Here is a 20,780-nt window from a genome sequence, read left to right as displayed (position 1 = left end):
GACAGCAGAGTCACTGATGTCAGGACAGCAGAGTCACTGATGTCAGGACAGCAGAGTCACTGATGTCAGGACAGCAGAGTCACTGATGTCAGGACAGCAGAGTCACTGATGTCAGGACAGCAGAGTCACTGATGTCAGGACAGCAGAGTCACTGATGTCAGGACAGCAGAGTCACTGATGTCAGGACAGCAGAGTCACTGATGTCAGGACAGCAGAGTCACTGATGTCAGGACAGCAGAGTCACTGATGTCAGGACAGCAGAGTCACTGATGTCAGGACAGCAGAGACACTGATGTCAGGACAGCAGAGTCACTGATGTCAGGACAGCAGAGTCACTGATGTCAGGACAGCAGAGTCACTGATGTCAGGACAGCAGAGTCACTGATGTCAGGACAGCAGAGTCACTGATGTCAGGACAGCAGAGTCACTGATGTCAGGACAGCAGAGTCACTGATGTCAGGACAGCAGAGACACTGATGTCAGGACAGCAGAGTCACTGATGTCAGGACAGCAGAGACACTGATGTCAGGACAGCAGAGTCACTGATGTCAGGACAGCAGAGTCACTGATGTCAGGACAGCAGAGACACTGATGTCAGGACAGCAGAGTCACTGATGTCAGGACAGCAGAGTCACTGATGTCAGGACAGCAGAGACACTGATGTCAGGACAGCAGAGACACTGATGTCAGGACAGCAGAGACACTGATGTCAGGACAGCAGAGTCACTGATGTCAGGACAGCAGAGACACTGATGTCAGGACAGCAGAGACACTGATGTCAGGACAGCAGAGTCACTGATGTCAGGACAGCAGAGACACTGATGTCAGGACAGCAGAGACACTGATGTCAGGACAGCAGAGACACTGATGTCAGGACAGCAGAGACACTGATGTCAGGACAGCAGAGACACTGATGTCAGGACAGCAGAGACACTGATGTCAGGACAGCAGAGTCACTGATGTCAGGACAGCAGAGACACTGATGTCAGGACAGCAGAGTCACTGATGTCAGGACAGCAGAGACACTGATGTCAGGACAGCAGAGACACTGATGTCAGGACAGCAGAGACACTGATGTCAGGACAGCAGAGACACTGATGTCAGGACAGCAGAGACACTGATGTCAGGACAGCAGAGTCACTGATGTCAGGACAGCAGAGTCAGTGATGTCAGGACAGCAGAGTCACTGATGTCAGGACAGCAGAGACACTGATGTCAGGACAGCAGAGTCACTGATGTCAGGACAGCAGAGTCACTGATGTCAGGACAGCAGAGACACTGATGTCAGGACAGCAGAGTCACTGATGTCAGGACAGCAGAGACACTGATGTCAGGACAGCAGAGACACTGATGTCAGGACAGCAGAGACACTGATGTCAGGACAGCAGAGACACTGATGTCAGGACAGCAGAGACACTGATGTCAGGACAGCAGAGACACTGATGTCAGGACAGCAGAGACACTGATGTCAGGACAGCAGAGACACTGATGTCAGGACAGTCACTGCGCATCTTTCGCCACAGGCTGAAAACCCACCTCTTCAGGAAACACTACCTTCCTCTTCGCCTTGTCTGCTTGTTGTTAACTAGTTGTACGAACTCTTGTTTTATTGGATCTTGTTTAGTCGATACACTTATTTGTTTTAGCTCTTGCTCATTTGATTTTGCTATTTATCTCATCTGTTTAAGGAAATAGGTAGCTGATATATTGCACTTTTACCTTAGCTCTAGGTATACTCTTGGTTGCTTGATTTTTTTCAGAAAATGCACTTCAGACTTCTGGTGATTAGTAGTTTAGTTCCCTACCTATGTTGAATGCACTTATTGTAAGTCGCTTTGGATAAAAGCTTCTGCTAAATGACTGTAATGTAATGTAATGTCCCCAGGACTTGGTACGTCTTACTCATAGACTGTATAAATGAGATGGACAAAGCCACTCCGCTGCTTTCTACAGACCGAAAATGAAGCCGATTGTTCCAAGACTGTAGGTCCGCCATCTTTCAATATCGCGTCATATCCTGCAGAATGAGACCAGACCATTATTGGTTGGGTAGGTTGTCAATCAAGAGCGGGGGCGGGGAATGAATGCTATTGGTTGTGTAGCTTGTCAATCAAATCATCCCGCCCCTCCTAGAGAATAGCCTACTTTATCGTCCATTTTATAATAAATAGGACCATAATTTAGCAAAACGCATATCCTGATTATTGAAAGGAGACTTTAAACTAGCGACTGGAAGCATATAGAATTTATGACAATTTTTATTACAGTAAGAAAATCTAGTCTAAAGTTTGTCAAAAAACCCATTCAGTTAAAATAAATTCTTTCTGACACCGCAGGTCGGCGCAGGGTAAAACAGCGCCACTCTGGCCATTTATAAGCTTCCGTGTCGGCCTCATCGTAAATATCTAAGACTTGCCCCTTGGTCTTACTGTACCAACGTGCGGCGTTTACATGTCTGACTAATGAAGTATTCAGTCAAATATGAGCTGGGCCTGGGCCGTAGCGGGGCGGTCCAGGCACCCTAGGCTTCAATGCCAGCCTGACAGCGTGTCGCAGGTTCGACTCCCGTTCCCGACGACCTTGGTGCGTGTCACCCCCCCATTTCCTGTCAGCCTACTTTCCCTATCCCTCTCTAAATAAATAAATAAAAGCATAAAAAGCCCGAAAAATAAATCTTTAAAAAACATGAGCTGTGCATTACTGTAGGTCATATTGAAAAAATCGCACCCTGTGTGAAGGAAGCGGTGCCTTTGATGAGTGGCCTCCTGGTGGCGCTATAATAGGGCGGGGCGGGGCTTCAGCAATTAATGCTCGTCCCTATTGGTGGTGTAAGTCCACATACCAAATTTGGACTTGGTGGCATGCTGCAAACTGGAGTTATAGCTGTTTAAAGCCAGTGGCCTCCTGGTGGCGCTATAATAGGGCGGGGCGGGGCTTCAGCAATCAATGCTGGTCCCTATTGGTGGTCTAAGTCCACATACCAAATTTGGACTTGCTGGCATGCTGCGAACTGGAGTTATAGCTGTTTAAAGCCCGTGCTGAAACGGACAAACGGACAAACGGACATACGGACATACGGACGGACATAGTCAAAGGTAGAGCGGCTGGCACCGCTAAAAACACAAAAATATGGAGATAAGAGGTTTCTGCCACGATATAAGCAACAGTACAACACTAGGCCTGTCACAATTATTACATAATCGTCTAAACGGCAATTATTTGAGATGGTCGCATTATTTTTGCATAATCGTCATAATCGTTTCCATGTTGAAAAATGTTCGTATATTTTCAAAAATAGCAGAAACAGCAGATCTACAATCTTACAACGCGTCGTAAATCAGCTATCTCTGCTATTTCTAATAGTTTAAAATTATAACTTATGTCTGTAATCTGCCCTGTGCAATTTGTGATTACGAAGCCTGAAAGGCAAACAGAAATTAAGTTTTTATTCATATGTTCCGATGTTCAATGTTCAATGCAAAAAAACACAACTAAATCGTTAATCGCAATTATTTGTGTGAAAACGAATCATCAACTTAACCCATTGATACCTGGAACTAGGGGTGTGCCGATATATCGTCCCACGATATATCGCGATACGTTTTCGTGACGATATGTATCGTTTTGGAAAAAAAAAATATCGTTTTGTGAAAAAAAAAAAAAAAAAAAAAAAAAAAAAATCATTTTTTTTTTTACAATCATAATAATCAGGCATGCAAACAGCCCGGAGGTGAAAAGGGTGACAACATGTTGTTTTTTTTTCGGGTCAGGTGTCACACTATTTGGATTGAAAATGGCTATTGTAGCTGAAAAGCTACAAGTTTGCATGTCTGAATAATGCAAAAACAGAATTATTTGTTTGCATTTACTTTTTTCCTCCCCCATATATTTTCATAATAAAAAAAGTGCGCATCGTATCGTATCGATATCGTATCGAAGTTGTGAGCCAAATATCGTATCGTATCGTTTGGTGAAATTAGTGTATCGGCACACCCCTACCTGGAACGCATCTGTGTCACTTTAGATGTCTTTGGCTATTCAAAAATAGCAGATATACAAGCTCGTAGCCGCGCTACGAGCTTGTATATCTGCTATTTTTGAAAATTCGTGAAAATATTTTTTTTTATATTTTTTTCCAAAAAACTGTTAGGATTTAGAAAATGTTTAGAAGCGGCCTCAGGTCTTAATGGGTTAAATGTGTAATGGTGACAGCCCTATACAAGACGTGACCAGCCCACCTGGAGCGTAGCGGCAGCAGCTGGTGCACGTGTGTGCTGGTGTCTCTGGTGTCGTAGACCAGCACGGCTCCGTTCATCAGACCAGCGTACACGTAGTTGTTGTTGTCCAGAGACCAGCAGCAGCTCCACACCGGCTTCCCCGTGTTGTAGGTCTGCACCACCGTGTTGGTCATCAAACTGCAACACACACACACACACACACACACACACACACAACACACACACACACACACAACACACACACACTGTGATCAATAGATAGATAAAGATACCCTTATCAACCCATTGAGACCTGAAGCCGATTCTACATGTCTCCTAAATCTCAACAGTTTTCTGAAAAACGTATGTTTCTATATCAGTGGTGCTCAATCTTTTTCATGTCAAGGACCCCCAGAAATTATATGTATTTGGCCGCGGGCCCCCATCAAAATATTTTGTTCCAGGGACCCCCCAGAGGCAAAGATTTTAGTTAAAAATGTTCGCTTTAAAAATATATGTATTCAAAGATTTTCACACATTTTCACGATTTTTCAAAAATAGCAGATCTACAAGCTCGTAGCGCGGCACTCGGTGCCGCGCTACGAGCTTGTATATCTGCTATTTTTGAATAGACCAAAGTGTAAAATAATGCTTTTTAGCTCAAATCTAAAAATGACACAGTTCCAGGTCTTAATGGGTTAAGGCGCCAGCAGAGGCAACACAGCAGTGTAAGTTACAGATGAGGACAAGAAGTTCCAAGAAGAGGTACAGAAGAATAACATCACAACAAATACACCTTAAAGAAATAGAAGTAAGTATACATACATATGCATATACACCCTATACAATCATCCTGCTTAGTGCAGAGCAAGAGACGCTGTCAATAAATATTAATAAAGTATACAGACGTATACACAGGGGCGCACATAACCCTTTTTTGGTCTAGTTCTCAGGGGAGCACCTGGAGATGTTACTTGGTGCGCACCAAATAAATGGTCAATAAAAGGTCCGGTGCCCCCTCGGCGCCGTTTTGTCAACGCGCGGTTCTTTGCCGTTTTTTTTTCTTCTTCAAGCCGTTGCAAGTAGTAGCAAACTTATCGTTATGACATCAGCCCAAACCACAGGTAACGTTACAGAGTGGATGTTACAAAGTCACACACCATCTAAATGCTACAAGTCACAGAGAGTCACTTATCGTATCGTAGCATGAGTCATTACAAATAAGTAATATTGGAAACATCCACCACACTTTTAACTTTTCATACAATATTGGACTGTATTGCCCTCTTGTGTGAAAGTGTGTGTGTGTGTGTGTGTGTGTGTGTGTGTGTGTGTGTGTGTGATATTTGTGTGAGAGAGAGAGAGACAGAAGTGTGGCTGCTGGCCGCACTGCTGCGCCATCTTCTTTACTTAACCCATTAAGACCTGGAACGCATCTGTGTCACTTTAGATTTCTTTGGCTATTCAAAAATAGCAGATATACACCGAGTGCTGTGCTATGAGCTTGTAGATCTGCTATTTTTGAGAAATTGTGAAAATGTGTGCAAATCTTTGTATACATACCGGTATATATTTTTAAAGCGAACATTTTAAACTCAATTCTTTGCTTCTGGGGCCCCCTGGAACACAATATTTTGAGATGGGGGTCCGCGGCCAAATACATATCATTTTGGGGGTCCTTGACATGAAAAAGTTAGACAACCACTGATATAGAAACATACGTTTTTCAGAAAACTGTTAGGATTTAGGAGATTGTGGATGTAGAATCGGCTTCAGGTCTTAATGGGTTAAAATAAAAACCACAGCACCTGATCTACACTGTGTTGTGTTGTGTTGTGTTGTGTTGTGTTGTGTTGTGTTGTGTTGTGTTGTGTTGTGTTCCTTACCTGGTGAGTTTGATGGTGTTGTGTTGTGTTGTGTTGTGTTGTGTTCCTTACCTGGTGAGTTTCATGGTGTTGTGTTGTGTTGTGTTGTGTTGTGTTGTGTTGTGTTGTGTTCCTTACCTGGTGAGTTTGATGGTGTTGTCCAGCGCCGCAGACAGCATGAGGCTGTCGGCCTGTCTGTTGAAGGCCAGGCCTCTGATCTGCTTGGCGTGGATGGGAACGTACTGGCTGGCCTTCATGTTGACCGCACTGATCTTCTTCACCCCACAGCCTGGAGGGAGAGAGAGAGAGAGAGACATACAGATCCTGAGCGGTGTCAATCTGATCAGGGAACTGTGGCACGATAGACTTCCAGAGCCGTTTTTGTGGCTTCCTTCCGGTGTAAAAAACTATTGTGGAATAGGGGTGTGCCGATATATCGTCCCACGATATATCGCGATACGTTTTCGTGACGATATGTATCGTTTTGGAAAAAAAAAATATTGTTTAAAAAAAAACAATCATTATAATCGGGCATGCAAACAGCCCCGAGGTGAAAAGGGTGACAACATGTTGGTTTTTTTGGGGGTCAGGTGTCACACTATTGCCCTATTTGGATTGAAAACGGCTATTGTAGCTGAAAAGCTACAAGTTTGCATGTCTGAATAATGCAAAAACACAATTATTTGTTTGCATTTGCTTTTTTTCTCCCCCATATATTTTCATAATTAAAAAAGTGCGTATCGTATCGTATCGAAATCGTTGTGAGCCAAATATCGTATCGTATCGTTTGGTGAAATTAGTGTATCGGCACACCCCTATTGTGGAATGCCCCTCACAGATCAACTGCTACTTTTATTCGAACAAAAATGTTGAAATCTGACTGAATAGATGTTTTTTATTATCATTTGACGTTTCATGTGGAGGTCAACATTGTTCCATCACAGCACAATGAGCACGTTGCTCCAAACGATCCATGTCCATTCTACGGTCTGGGCTTCTGTCTCTAAACCATTATAGTACCTACGTTTATTCAAATGAGGCTATAGAATAAGATGTAATAAGTATGAAACATTCATTCTATCTCTTAACCCATTAAGACCGGGAACGCATCCGTGTCATTTTAAGATTTATTTGGCTATTCAAAAATTGCAGATATACTCAAAGCTCATAGCGCGGCACCAAGTGCTATGAGCTTGTAGATCTGCTATTATTGAGAGAGAAAAAAAGGTGTGGAAATATGCAAATGTTTGAATATATTGATATATACATTTGAACTCAAATCTTTGCTTCTGGGGGGTCCCTGGAACAAAACATTTTCAGACGGGGGTCGGCAGCCAAATACATATCATTTTGGTGGTCCTTGACATTAAAAGGTTTGAGAACCACTGATATATATATATAGCAACATAAGTTTTTTCAAAAAACAACTGTTAGGATTTAGAAGACATTTGTAGAATCCCCCAGAAGCAAAGATTTGAGTTACAAATGTTCGCTTTAAAAACATATATATATTCAAGGATTTGTACAAATTTTCAAGATGTATTTTTCAAATAGCAGATCTACAAGCTCATAGCACGCAAGAAACGGAAAGAAAAAGACTTTTTACCGCACACAAGTTTGTCGTCATCCGTATGAATATGATGCCGTTCTAACAAGAGACTAAAGTAACCCATTAAGACCTGGAACGCATCTGTGTCACTTAAGATTTCTTTGGCTATTCAAAAATAGCAGATCTACAAGCTCATAGCGCGGTGCCGCGCTATGAGCTTGTAGATCTGCTATTTTTGAAAAATCTTTTTTTTTTTTTTTTTTTCAAAAAACTGTTAGGATTTAGAAAACATTTTCAAGAATGGCCTCATGTCTTAATGGGTTAATACAGGCAGCAGGAGCCGGCAGACAGTGTTTTCTTTTTACCAGGAACCAGGGTGGCGTGGGGAGAGTTCTGAGAGGCCAGGAGACAGCTGAGCGGCTCGCAGTAGGACAGCACCCTGCAGCCCCCCGTCTGGGACACCAGCACGGCCTTGTTGAAGTGGTACTGGGCCTGGACGCTCCGGGAGGCGTCCCCCGCTCTCTGGGACTGACCCAGGAGCAACGAGGAGGAGGAATGCTGGGAGGACTGGTGGGAGGAGCCACTGCTCGCCTGGCTCATCAACGTCTTCAACTCCTACCACGTTTATTCACACGAGTACAAACACACACACACAGTTATGAGGTTACATACGAGCAGTGGTGTAAAGTAACTAAGTACATTTACTCAAGTACTGTACTTTACTCTCTCAGTGCCAAGCCACGAGTTATCCCGAGTTTTTTCTGAATGCCCTCAGTGCCAGAACGAGAAATCCCGAGTTTTTACTTAACCCATTGAGACCTGGAACTGTGTCACTTTTAGATTTGAGCTAATAAGCATTATTTTACACTTTGGGCTATTCAAAAATAGCAGATCTACAAGCTCATAGCGCGGCACCGAGTGCCGCGCTATGAGCTTGTAGATCTGCTATTTTTGAAAAATTGTGAAAAAGTGTGCAAATCTTCTGAATATATATATTTTTAAAGCGAACATTTTTAACTCAAATCTTTGCTTCTGGGGGGTCCCTGGAACAAAATATGTTGATGAGGGTCCGTGGCCAAAAACATATCATTTTGGGGGTCCTTGACATGAAAAAGATTGAGCACCACTGATATAGAAACATAGTTTTTTCAGAAAAATGTTGAGATTTAGGAGACATGTAGAATCGGCTTCAGGTCTCAATGGGTTAAATGTTGTTTTATAGACCGTCACGGTCTGATCTTGAACCCGAAGGGAGCAGTAAAACTGTAGCACAAACGGATACGGAAATAATGGATATAATGTCATTCCGTTCCCGTCGACTCCATATTTGTAGCTATTTTTTTCCCCCTATAACTCCGATGTGTTTTTTTTTTTTTTTTCGTTACGCCGAAACACGTGTTTCCAACGGCCTGTAGCGAAGGGGACACACGCTCCGTGTGGAATGTTTTTCAACAAAGCAGCAGTCAGAGACTCTCTCTGGCTGTACACACAGTGAATCGATCGATCAATATGGATCTAAACTTTTTATGGCCACTTGAAAACCACTATAAACACGAAAATCGCTTGGCACTGGGCGAGTACATTATGAAAATAATCTGGCAGTCAAAGAGTTAAGTAAAACAAAGGCAAATATTGTACTTTTACTATATTGTAAACACCACTTAGGCCCTATTGTATACGTAGGTCATTTGAAAATAACTAACTTTCATGTCCTACCCGTAATTCAACCCACTGCACGAGCAGCACTCACATTTCTACTGCTGAGCTTTAACAGAAAATAGATCTACAAGCTCACAATGCATTGCAGATCTCATGGATTAATGCAAAATAAAATCTCAGGACAGAATTTGTTTTTGTTTAGGCTAAAGTCCTAATTTGCGATTAGTGAGACAGTGAGAAAGGATTGGAACACCCCCACACACACACACACACACACACACACACACACACACACACACACGCTGTATTTCATTAACAATTATGATGCTTTTACTAGCCATACAGCCAACCAGTTGAAGAAATTGCTAATTGAGGCTTTAACATTAGCTTTTATGAAATATCTGAGATCATTATGATTTTCAGGGAAGATTGAACATGTATTCTACTGCTAGTTTGACCACTTCAAATACTCTTCAATCTTAAAATATCGAGTAACGTCTCTAAAAATATTTTTGAGATGGGGGTCAGCAGCCAAATACATTTTGAGGGTCTTTGACATGAAAACATTTGAGAACCACTGTTGTATTTTCAGTGAGAAGTCAGCATGATGGAAGATATGGCAACCTCTACTGCAGGGGTCTTCAACGTTTTCAGCCCAAGGACCCCCTAGCTGAGAGAGAGATAAAGCAGGGACCCCCTACTCTATATTGTATAAAATTGTGTTTCAGATTCGACTTTTTTTGTTTACGTGGTCTGCTCTTTTTTCCAGACCCAAGGGGTCGGCCTACACGAGGCTTTGTCCCTCTTTCGTCCATACATGGGCATAACAGGGATTTTTTTTCTGTGTCTGGCAGAACCAGGTCTCCTGGTCTTGTTTCCCTCTACACCGATAGCTCTTTGCCAAAAATAGCAGATCTACAAGCTCTCAACGCCTCGCGCTGCGAGGCGTTGAGAGCTTGTAGATCTGCTATTTTTGGCTAAAGTTCTCCTCAGAAAAGGGATGCTATCAGTTTAAGTGGTTAAGGAAAAAAAAAAAGCCCATCAAAATCACACAAAGATTTGGCGGACCCCCTGTAGTAACTCTGAGGACCCCCTAGGTAGGGGTCTGTTCAAGACCCCTGCTCTACTGAATCCAAATGCCTGAAACCAGTCGTGGCGACTGAGACCTTTAATCCTCATAATATAACAGGCGTCAGGGAGAGGTGGTAAAAAAACACTCTGACCGCCGGGCCCGTAGCCTACGGGCCGATAAAATCAACCGTAAAGCGCCGATCCCGTAGCCTACGGGCTGTGGTGCTTTTTCCTTTTTTTCAAAAAAAACACTTTTTTCAATTTTCGACACGGACCATTTCATTGTAACACCACCGGAAACAGAATTAATCGGGATCCGGTTTTGCCGATCCCGTCGGCCCTCGTTCTAATGGCGAAACTGAAACCCCATTTTCTCCTTGTAGTTTTTTTCTCCTCGGTGATCACTGTTTAACATAAACCGTTCTAACTACAACATGGAGGCACCGTTTGACACGTGGTCTTTACTGCTCGAACCAGGCACATGTCCGCGATGTTTACAAATAGTGCAGAGCTCAATCTTACGGATTTTAACAAGGTGTAGGGCGACGTGAAAAAAACAAAAAACAACAATAAAACGTTGGCACTGGTGAGTACATTATGAGATTAACCTCTGGCGGTCAATGTGTTAAACGGTTGCAGATGTTGAAGAAAAGCTGCTGCGTCCATACATACATACATACATACATACATACATACATACATACATACATACATACATACATACATACATACATACATACATACATACATACATACATACATACATACATACATACATACATACATACATATATACATACATACATACATACTGTGGAGTATCGCCACAATGCCGCCTGTCAGGTAAGCACCACACCAGGGAGAGGCCATGGGACAGAGACAGAGGGAGACCTCGCAGGGAGCGCACCAGCCTGGGCAGCGTCATAGAAGGGCGTTACCTGCCACTCACCATCATGAATCAGCCCCAACTGAGCGCAGCTGCGACGACAGGTTAGGTGTGGCACCAATCTACAAAAGTGGCTACTCTGTCTCAGTCTGGCATTGGCTCTCCTGGTGAATGGACGGGTGCTACAGGCGGTAAGGCAATTCTCCACTATTCCTGCACATTACTGAATGTTTATGAATTGTAGTGTTAAAGGACGCTCTCTGTTTACTCCTAGGCAACCTGTGGGAGTTAATCACACATACCTGAGCACAATGCATGGATACTGAGCGATGACGCTGTGGCGCACGGATCCAAACAAAGAGACATTGTGATGCATGAAAATACCCCGACCCGGGGTGAATTTTGAGTTGGACTTTATTATTTGAAGTTACATGAAAAGTAATACCAAGGGCCTGCGGGTCATATATCTGAAAAGGTGTCAAATAAATACCCTTAAGTGGGCTTGTACCCTGCATTTTGTGTTTGGCTTTGATCAGTTCCCCACATTTGGTGGAGAATGCGGGCATTCTGATCCACGCCAAACCCAAAAAAAAAAAAAAAAAAACATGGAGCAGGCCAACGCACTTACGGCCCTGTTGAGGAGCCAAACAGATTTGCAGACAGCGGTACAAAAGTTAATTGACAGAATTAGCCGTGATGTGGCTAGCACACGCGCCCCTAGAGAAGTACTCACTAAATTGACACCGGAAGATGATATTGAAGCGTACCTGGAGGTGTTTGAGCGCACCGCAGCCCGAGAGAGGTGGCCAGTCGGAGACTGGGCCTCACTCTTGGCCCCATTCCTCACCGGCGAGGCCCAGCGTGTGTGCCGGGACTTAACCCTCGCCGATGCCAGAGATTACAGGAAACTGAAGGACGCCATCCTCGCCACCCAGGGCTACAGCCTCCCAGCTCGAGCGCAGCGCTACCACAGCTGGGCCTACAACTCGGCCTTTCCACCCCGACCGCAGGTGGCGGCTCTACTGCGCAGCGCCCATAGCTGGCTTACCACCGGGGGAGATCCACCTATCATCGACCGCTTAGTGATCGACCGATGCATACGTTCGTTGCCGCCTGACGCCCGCAGATACGCCTCCCAAGTGAGTCCGAGTTCACTGGAGGCACTCGTGGCCCTCTTGGAGAACCACCAAGTAAGCGTGGACATGATGAGGACCACGCGCACCGAAGCCGCCAAGGGCCCTGGAGAGGAGAAGCCCGGCCGCGACCGTCGAAGATCGACGCCACCGAACCCACCTGCCGCCCGGACCGAGGCCGCGGTGGCCGAAGGGCCCACCCGAGGCCCACATCAACGCCGCTGCTATGTCTGTGGACAGGCGGACCACATATCCTGGTCGTGTCCCGAGAGAGAGCGTGACGTTTCCATGGGGACAGCAGCCAGCTCCGACAGCGCGCGGCCCTGTCTGCACACCGGTACCAGCCCTCACCGCCAGACGCGCCTGCCCGTGAAGATTGGCCGAACCGACACGCACGCCCTGCTCGATTCCGGCAGCGCGGTGACTCTCGTACGAGCAGACCTGGCCGGAAAGCTCAGCTCCACCACCGTTCCAGTAACCTGTGTCCATGGCGATGTGCGTCACTATCCGGTGACACAGCTCCGCGTCCAGACGCCCCGGGGGGACGCAGTGGTGCCAGCCGGGGTCGTGCCCAACCTGCCCGTGCCACTGCTGATCGGCGCCGACTGCGTCCTCTTCGCCCGGTATTGGGACCCCGGCCTACTACGCGGCACAGCCCGCCACCGGCGCCGACGCGCCCCGCGCCCGGCGCCTCCAGGCGCGCTCCACGCCTGCCCCGCGTTCCGCGCCGCCACGCCGGCCGGCCTGAGTGACAGCTCCCCGGCAGGGGATGGGGGAGACGAGAGAGACGCGAGAGATGAGAGAGACGAGAGAGGTGAGAGAGACGAGAGAGACGAGAGAGATGAGAGGAGAGGAAAAGACCAGAGACGGGAGGTGGAGGACACACAGGCCACGTCAAGCCAGGGGGCCGCGGGCCCCGCTGATGTTGCGGACCCCTTCGCCGAATTCCCCGGCGCCGAAGCTCTCGAACCACCCCGGGCTGGGGGGTTCGCCACGGCGCAGTGGACCGACCCGAATCTGGACATGGCGCGCCGGAACGTGGCCGCCATCGACGGAAAGAAAGGTGAGGGGGTGAGTGCATTGAATCCCCCATTCTTCCTTGTAAAAAAAGACTTGTTATATCGGGGTGTGTTGGACAAGGGGGGGGACCTAGTCGAGCAACTACTGGTACCAAGAGAATATGTGTCACGGGTGTTATATTTAGGACACACGCACCAACTAGGAGCGCACTTAGGAATACAGAAGACATACGAGCGCATATTGGCCCGCTTCTACTGGCCCGGGGTTAAGCGGGCAGTAGAAGACTTTTGCAAGGGTTGCTCTGAATGTCAAAAGACCGCTCCACGGCCCACGTTTCGTAATCCTCTGGTACCAATGCCGATAATCGAAGTGCCATTTTCACGCCTTGCCATGGACATTGTGGGCCAATTGCCAAAATCCAGTCGCGGTCACCGCTATATCTTAGTGATACTAGACTATGCCACCCGATATCCCGAGGCCATTCCCCTGCGGGCGGCCTCGGCTAAAGCGGTGGCCCACGAGTTGTTGATGCTGTTTAGTCGGGTGGGCATAGCAGAGGAAGTACTAACGGATCAAGGCACCTGTTTCATGTCCCGAGTAATGTCACAACTGTATAAATGGCTGAAAGTGAAGCGCATTCGCACCTCCGTCTACCACCCCCAGACGGACGGTTTAGTCGAGAGGTTTAATCAAACTTTAAAAAAAATGCTGAAAAAACTAACTGATGTGGACGGGAAAGACTGGGACCAGTTGATTCCGTATGTGCTTTTTGCCATCAGAGAGGTACCACAATCGTCCACGGGGTTCTCACCATTTGAGCTGGTGTATGGCCGGAGGCCCCGTGGCCTATTGGACATCGCCAAGGAAACCTGGGAGCGCCAGCCTTCTCCCCACCGCAGTGTGGTGGAACACGTGGAGCGTCTCCAGGCCCGGGCGAAGACCATATGGCCCCTGGTACGAGAGCATATGGAAAAAGCGCAACGGGACCAGGCTCGCATATACAATCGAGGCGCCACGCTCCGCGAGTTCCAGGTGGGAGAGAAGGTCCTGGTGTTGGTCCCCAGCTTGGAGTGCAAATTCCTGGCGAAGTGGCAGGGACCATACGAGGTCGTGGAGAAGATGGGGCCCGTGGACTATCGGGTGAGCCAGCCCGGCAGACGAAAAGGCTACCAAATCTACCATGTCAACATCTTGAAGAAGTGGATCTCAGCCCCCCGACTACCGCTGCCCGCGCTGATGACCACCGTGCCCGCGCAGACGTTGCCCCCGGTGCCCATAGGAGAAGACCTCGTCCCAGCCCAGACGCAGGACATCAAGGACCTGCTGGGGCGGAACCGGGACATCTTCTCCGAACTCCCCGGCCGAACCACGCTCATCAGGCACGATATACGCACGGACCCTGGGAAAATAGTGCGCCAGCGGCCGTATCGAATCCCTGAAGCCAGACGAATTGCCATTAAAGAAGAGGTGGCCAAGATGCTAGAGTTGGGAGTTATCGAGGAGTCCTACAGTCCATGGTCCAGCCCGATCGTGATAGTGCCGAAGCCAGACGGGACGCTGCGCTTCTGTAATGATTTTCGAAAATTTAATGACGTCTCCGCCTTTGACGCATACCCGATGCCCCGAGTGGATGAACTGATCGAGCGCGTGGGCCCGGCCCGGTTCGTCAGCACGCTGGACCTGACCAAGGGCTACTGGCAGGTGCCGCTGACGGACCGGGCCAAGGCGAAGACAGCGTTCTCCACGCCCGACGGGCTGTTCCAATACACGGTGCTGCCGTTCGGAGTCCATGGCGCGCCCGCCACTTTCCAACGGCTGATGGACCGTGTACTCCGCCCCCACCGAGACTACGCTGCCGCTTACCTGGACGACATCGTGATCCACAGCCCGAGCTGGAGCCTCCATCTGCAGCACCTCCACGCCATCCTCGGGGCGCTCAGACGAGCCGGGCTGACGGCCAACGCCAAAAAGTGCCGCATCGGCCTGACGGAGACCGACTACTTGGGTTTCACGATCGGACGAGGGTGTGTGCGGCCCCAGACGCGTAAAGTGGAGCGGATTCGGGAATGGCCCCAGCCCAGGACAAAAAAGCAAGTAAAATCATTCCTTGGCCTCATGGCTTATTATCAAAAATTTGTAAAAAACTACTCTACTATTGCAGCCCCACTGTATGATCTGACATGTCAAAAGCGCCCCAACCACATTGTCTGGACGGCCGAGACGGAGGCCGCGTTCCAGACCTTGAAGAGCGCGCTCTGTGAGGAGCCAGTGTTAAAAGCCCCCGACTTCAGCCGGCCCTTCGTCCTCCACACAGACGCGTCGGGCACCGGGTTGGGGGCGGTCCTCGCACAGGTATTTGATGGCGAGGAGCATCCAATTACCTACGTGAGCAGAAAGTTACTAGACCATGAGAAAAATTATGCAACGGTAGAAAAAGAGTGTTTAGCGGTGAAATGGGCTATTCACCACCTACGTTATTACCTGTGGGGCCGTACCTTTACCCTCATTACAGATCATGCACCCCTAAAATGGATGGCCACCAACAAGGACCGGAACGCCAGAGTGACGCGGTGGTTCCTGGAGCTACAAGACTATTGTTTCAAGGTGGAGCACCGGCCCGGGAAGGACATTCCACACGCAGACGCCCTGTCCCGCATGTATGAAGTAGAGGAGCTGGAAGCCCCCGGACCAAGCGGCGGGCTTAGGGGGGGGATATGTGGAGTATCGCCACAATGCCGCCTGTCAGGTAAGCACCACACCAGGGAGAGGCCATGGGACAGAGACAGAGGGAGACCTCGCAGGGAGCGCACCAGCCTGGCAGCGTCATAGAAGGGCGTTACCTGCCACTCACCATCATGAATCAGCCCCAACTGAGCGCAGCTGCGACGACAGGTTAGGTGTGGCACCAATCTACAAAAGTGGCTACTCTGTCTCAGTCTGGCATTGGCTCTCCTGGTGAATGGACGGGTGCTACAGGCGGTAAGGCAATTCTCCACTATTCCTGCACATTACTGAATGTTTATGAATTGTAGTGTTAAAGGACGCTCTCTGTTTACTCCTAGGCAACCTGTGGGAGTTAATCACACATACCTGAGCACAATGCATGGATACTGAGCGATGACGCTGTGGCGCACGGATCCAAACAAAGAGACATTGTGATGCATGAAAATACCCCGACCCGGGGTGAATTTTGAGTTGGACTTTATTATTTGAAGTTACATGAAAAGTAATACCAAGGGCCTGCGGGTCATATATCTGAAAAGGTGTCAAATAAATACCCTTAAGTGGGCTTGTACCCTGCATTTTGTGTTTGGCTTTGATCAGTTCCCCACAATACATACATACATACATATATACATATATACATATATACATATATACATATATACATATATACATATATACATATATACATATATACATATATACATACATACATACATACATACATACATACATACATACATACATACATATATACATACATACTAACATTAGGAACGTAACATACCTGCAGCTGTTTGCGTAGTTTGCCACATTCCTCTGTCATGACCTGCAGCTGCAGCCGGCACTGAGCCGACTCCAGCTCTGCTCTCCTCCTGAGACTCTGCTCGTCCTCCAGAGACCTTTAGGAGAAACACATGACCTTTAGTCCACTATGGTTCTACCAGTGATGGAAAAAGTACTCACATTTTTTACTTAAGTAAAGGTATCAATACTGCAATGTAGAAAGTATCGATACTGCAATGTAGAAATACTCTGTTACAAGTAAAAGTCCGGAATTCAAAATTGACTTCAGTAAAAGTACAAAAGTATTGGTATCAAAATATACTTAACGTAAAAAAGTAGAAAGTACTCATTGTGCAGAATGTCCCATTTCACAAGTTTTAAAATGTATAAAAATGTTAAAATCTTTTGAAAATAGCAGATCTACAAGCTCACAATGCGTCGCATTGCACTGGACGCACCTCTCCCGGCATTAATTAATGGAATACTTTTGTTACCGTCAGCAATGAAAGCCTTCATTTTGTTGTTACTTTTGGGTCAATTTATTAATTTCTTTATTAAGTAGCCGTGTAATAAGCGGCTCCGCTATCTCTAAATCACCCTGTTGAGGTTTATTTGTCAATAATGACCTGCTCCCTATTGATTATCCCTTTGCTTAATGCGGCTTTGAGCAAAACACCATTGCAGTAGCAAAGCTTAACTAAATTTAAAACATTGCCTGTTCTTTTCCTGGGGACGAACACAATGCCTAATGTCTCTTTTTTTTAACTAATATTCTGTATATAAGTGTTCAAACTGCTCTTAAGAACCAGCATTTCCATTAGTTCTGCTGCTGAGGAAACTGTTTATAATAACTGCAATAATAAAAAGTTTATTATTTTTTAACTAATCAAGAATTTATCCTGTACAGAACGCAGCTCCAAGTGCTTTATAATCAGCACAGTGATGGTACGGTATCAGGTTGGTAATTATAGGTCGGCTCAGGACATTGCAGCCTAGGTGTAGCTGTGGGTCAGGGTAGAGTACACATTAATTACCATTTACAAGCATTCATAAATGTGTGCAGCCTTCCCTCCTCCCGCCACGACCTTACAACGGCTTCCTCTTTAACGCTCAGGCTACCGTGGTAACCAGAGACTGTTACTTTTAAGCCTGATTTAATGCACAGCGCAAGATGTTTACAGTGTTCAGGGTTGAGTGTGTCATGTCTGCAGATGCCAGCAATGTGTTAAATGCGGTTGCAGCAGAGAGCTGATCATCACGGCGAGTGCGGAATCCCCCTCTCTGCTTTTGCTCATTTTTATTTGACCTTTATTTATTTATTTATTTATTCAGGGAAGAGAAGGATCTCTTTTTCAAGTACACCCTCCCAGAGTACAACATATACAAAATAAACATGTATAAAAACATCACAATGCAGATAAATAAGGACTAAGCAGAGCAGGTGCAGTCCTTATGTAATGCACCCTCAAGTAGTACCCTTAAATGTCTCTAGAGCAGCGGTTTTCAAACTACGGGTCACGAACCAAAGTGGGGTCGCGGGAGGGTGCCGTTGGGGTCGCGCAGTGGCATCCAAAAATAAGATTATTATTATTTTCTTAATCAAGAAACGGTAAAAACGTATTATTATTTTGTTTTACTTTTTAAAAAATCCTGGCACAGTATGAACATGTTTTTTTATTTCATTGGCACTGAGAGACTTAATAGATTTTTGGGGGACACTTTTGAATAATTAAATGCAATAAAATAACAAAAAATGAATGAAAAAAGTAATTGAACAATAACGGCCTCTCGTGTATTAGAAGGACAATATCAGTCACCAGAACCAAGGAGGGGGTGTTTTCGATGAGTCTAACATGGTTAAAATGGAGTTATAAGTTTACAATGGGTTTGCATAGGAAGGGGGCGTGTCTAATACAATGAATATCAAATATCTAAATACTGAACCATGCAACTTAAAGACTGTCTGGGGCGCTCACAGGAGCCTGAGCAGATGTTAAAATGACCCCCAACATGTTTGAAAGTGAAATATCCCTTTAAGGGTAAAGACAGTTCTTCTGCAGAGAATGTACAGTGAGATACTCACTTCTTCATGCTCTCTTGCTCAGAGTTGTCCATTGCCCTCAGCCTGCGTGCGTACAGGAGAATCACATCGGAGCGCTTGGCTTTTTTATTGCACTGTGTGGACAAACACAAAATATGAACAGGTCAATGAAAGACACAGTCACCAACGTACAGATACGGGACAAAATCCCGGGTCGGTGCCAACTCTACTTTTTCTTTTGACTTATTTTGAAAGACATGGAACACACACATTAAAGCAAAACTAAATCTCACAAATGAACTTTATTATGACTAGTCTTAATCTGTGACTTGTGAAACAGTGTGAAAGGAGCTACACACACTGTAGCACACAATAAACCATTATCACAATATGTACAGTCATGTTTTGGTAATATTGTTCTAAACCTATGTTCTATGGACCCCCTGTGTGTCTGTATGTACTCTATGGACCCCCTGTGTGTCTGGATGTACTCTATGGACCCCCTGTGTGTCTGGATGTACTCTATGGACCCCCTGTGTGTCTGGAATAAAGTTTGACTTGAATTTAACCTTTGCTTTTTTGTAAATATATCCCAGAGCCATTAGGGTTTTATGGGAGATGCTTCTGAACATGTATTCTGTTGCTGGTGCCGCAGGCTGAAAACCCACCTCTTCAGGAAACACTACCTTCCTCTTTGTTGTTAACTAGTTGTAAGAACTCGTGTTTTATTGGATCTTGTTTAGTCGATACACTTATTTGGTTTAGCTCTTGGTCATTTGATTTTGCTATTTGTCTCATCTGTTTAATAAAGTAGGTAGCTGATATATTGCACTTTTACCTTAGTGCTAGGTATACTCTTAGTTGCTTGTTTTTGCAGGAAATGCACTTAAGACTTCTGGTGATTAGTAGTTTCGTTCCCTACCTATGTTTTTTGGCCGGACCTTTTAGACAAAAGTATTATAAATGTAACTGTGTTGTTTTACATTCTTTTGCCTGATAAACAATTAAATCAATCAATCAAAGAATGCACTTATTGTAAGTCGCTTTGGATAAAAGCGTCTGCTAAATGACTGTAATGTAATGTAGTGTAATGTAATGCAATGTAATGTAATGGTTTGATCATTTCAGATACTCTTTAACCCATTCAATCCGGGGACGAATCTGTCACTTTAGGTTTTTTTAGCTATTCAAATATAGCAGATTTACAACTTGTAGATCTGCTATTTTGGGAAAAATCGTGAAAATGTGTGCAAATACAGGTATATATATATATTTTTTTTAAAGCAAACATTTGTAACTCAAATCTTTGCTTCTGGGGGGTCCCTGGAACAAAACATTTTACAAATGTTTGCTTTAGAAAATATATATTCAAAGATTTCCAAAAATGTTGACAATGGTTTTTTTTTAAATAGCAGATCTACAAGCTCATAGTGCGGCACTCTGTGCCGCACTATGAGCTTGTATATCTGCTATTTTTTTAATAGCCAAAGAAAAAGGGTTAATCCATGCCTACAGGGAGATTATCACACTGACCTGTGGGCACTTGGCCGCCTGGCCCTGGCTCTTCAACCAGCGCTCGATGCAGGCGGAACCAAACAGGTGTCCACAGCGCAGGGCGGACAGCCGGTGGCCGCCCGCCGACGTGAAGGGCTCGAAGCAGATGGGGCAGTTGTTATCCCCCTCGCCTTCCGCCTCGTCGCCCTGAGAGGACCGGAGAGACACCGCGGCGGAGGCGGCAGCAGACGCCACGGGTACCGAGGCTGCAGAGGAGGCCTGGAGATGGAGAGACACACAGACAAGGCAAAACGACACAGGATAAATTCAATATT

At 46.0% G+C, this 20,780-nt stretch overlaps 1 protein-coding gene across 2 annotated transcripts in view; it reads right to left on the bottom strand.

Annotated features, from left to right (window-relative positions):
- Nucleotides 1-20,780, bottom strand: part of rfwd3 (ring finger and WD repeat domain 3) — a 34,849-nt gene that overhangs the window by 7,846 nt on the left and 6,223 nt on the right. For both annotated transcript variants that reach the window (XM_084059345.1, XM_084059346.1), the window contains exons 5-10: nt 20,485-20,724; nt 18,994-19,085; nt 16,912-17,026; nt 7,997-8,246; nt 6,221-6,371; nt 4,239-4,415 (exon numbers count right to left, since the gene is read on the bottom strand). In XM_084059345.1, the coding sequence (XP_083915471.1) occupies nt 4,239-4,415; nt 6,221-6,371; nt 7,997-8,246; nt 16,912-17,026; nt 18,994-19,085; nt 20,485-20,724 (1,025 nt within the window). The remainder of the gene's footprint in view (nt 1-4,238; nt 4,416-6,220; nt 6,372-7,996; nt 8,247-16,911; nt 17,027-18,993; nt 19,086-20,484; nt 20,725-20,780) is intronic.

Source organism: Gymnoscopelus microlampas (genome assembly GCF_963454915.1).
Source record: "Gymnoscopelus microlampas genome assembly, chromosome: 6".
NCBI lineage: Eukaryota > Metazoa > Chordata > Actinopteri > Myctophiformes > Myctophidae > Gymnoscopelus > Gymnoscopelus microlampas.
Note: the sequence above shows the minus strand (reverse complement) of the source record. Positions and strands in the feature narration are given on the sequence as shown.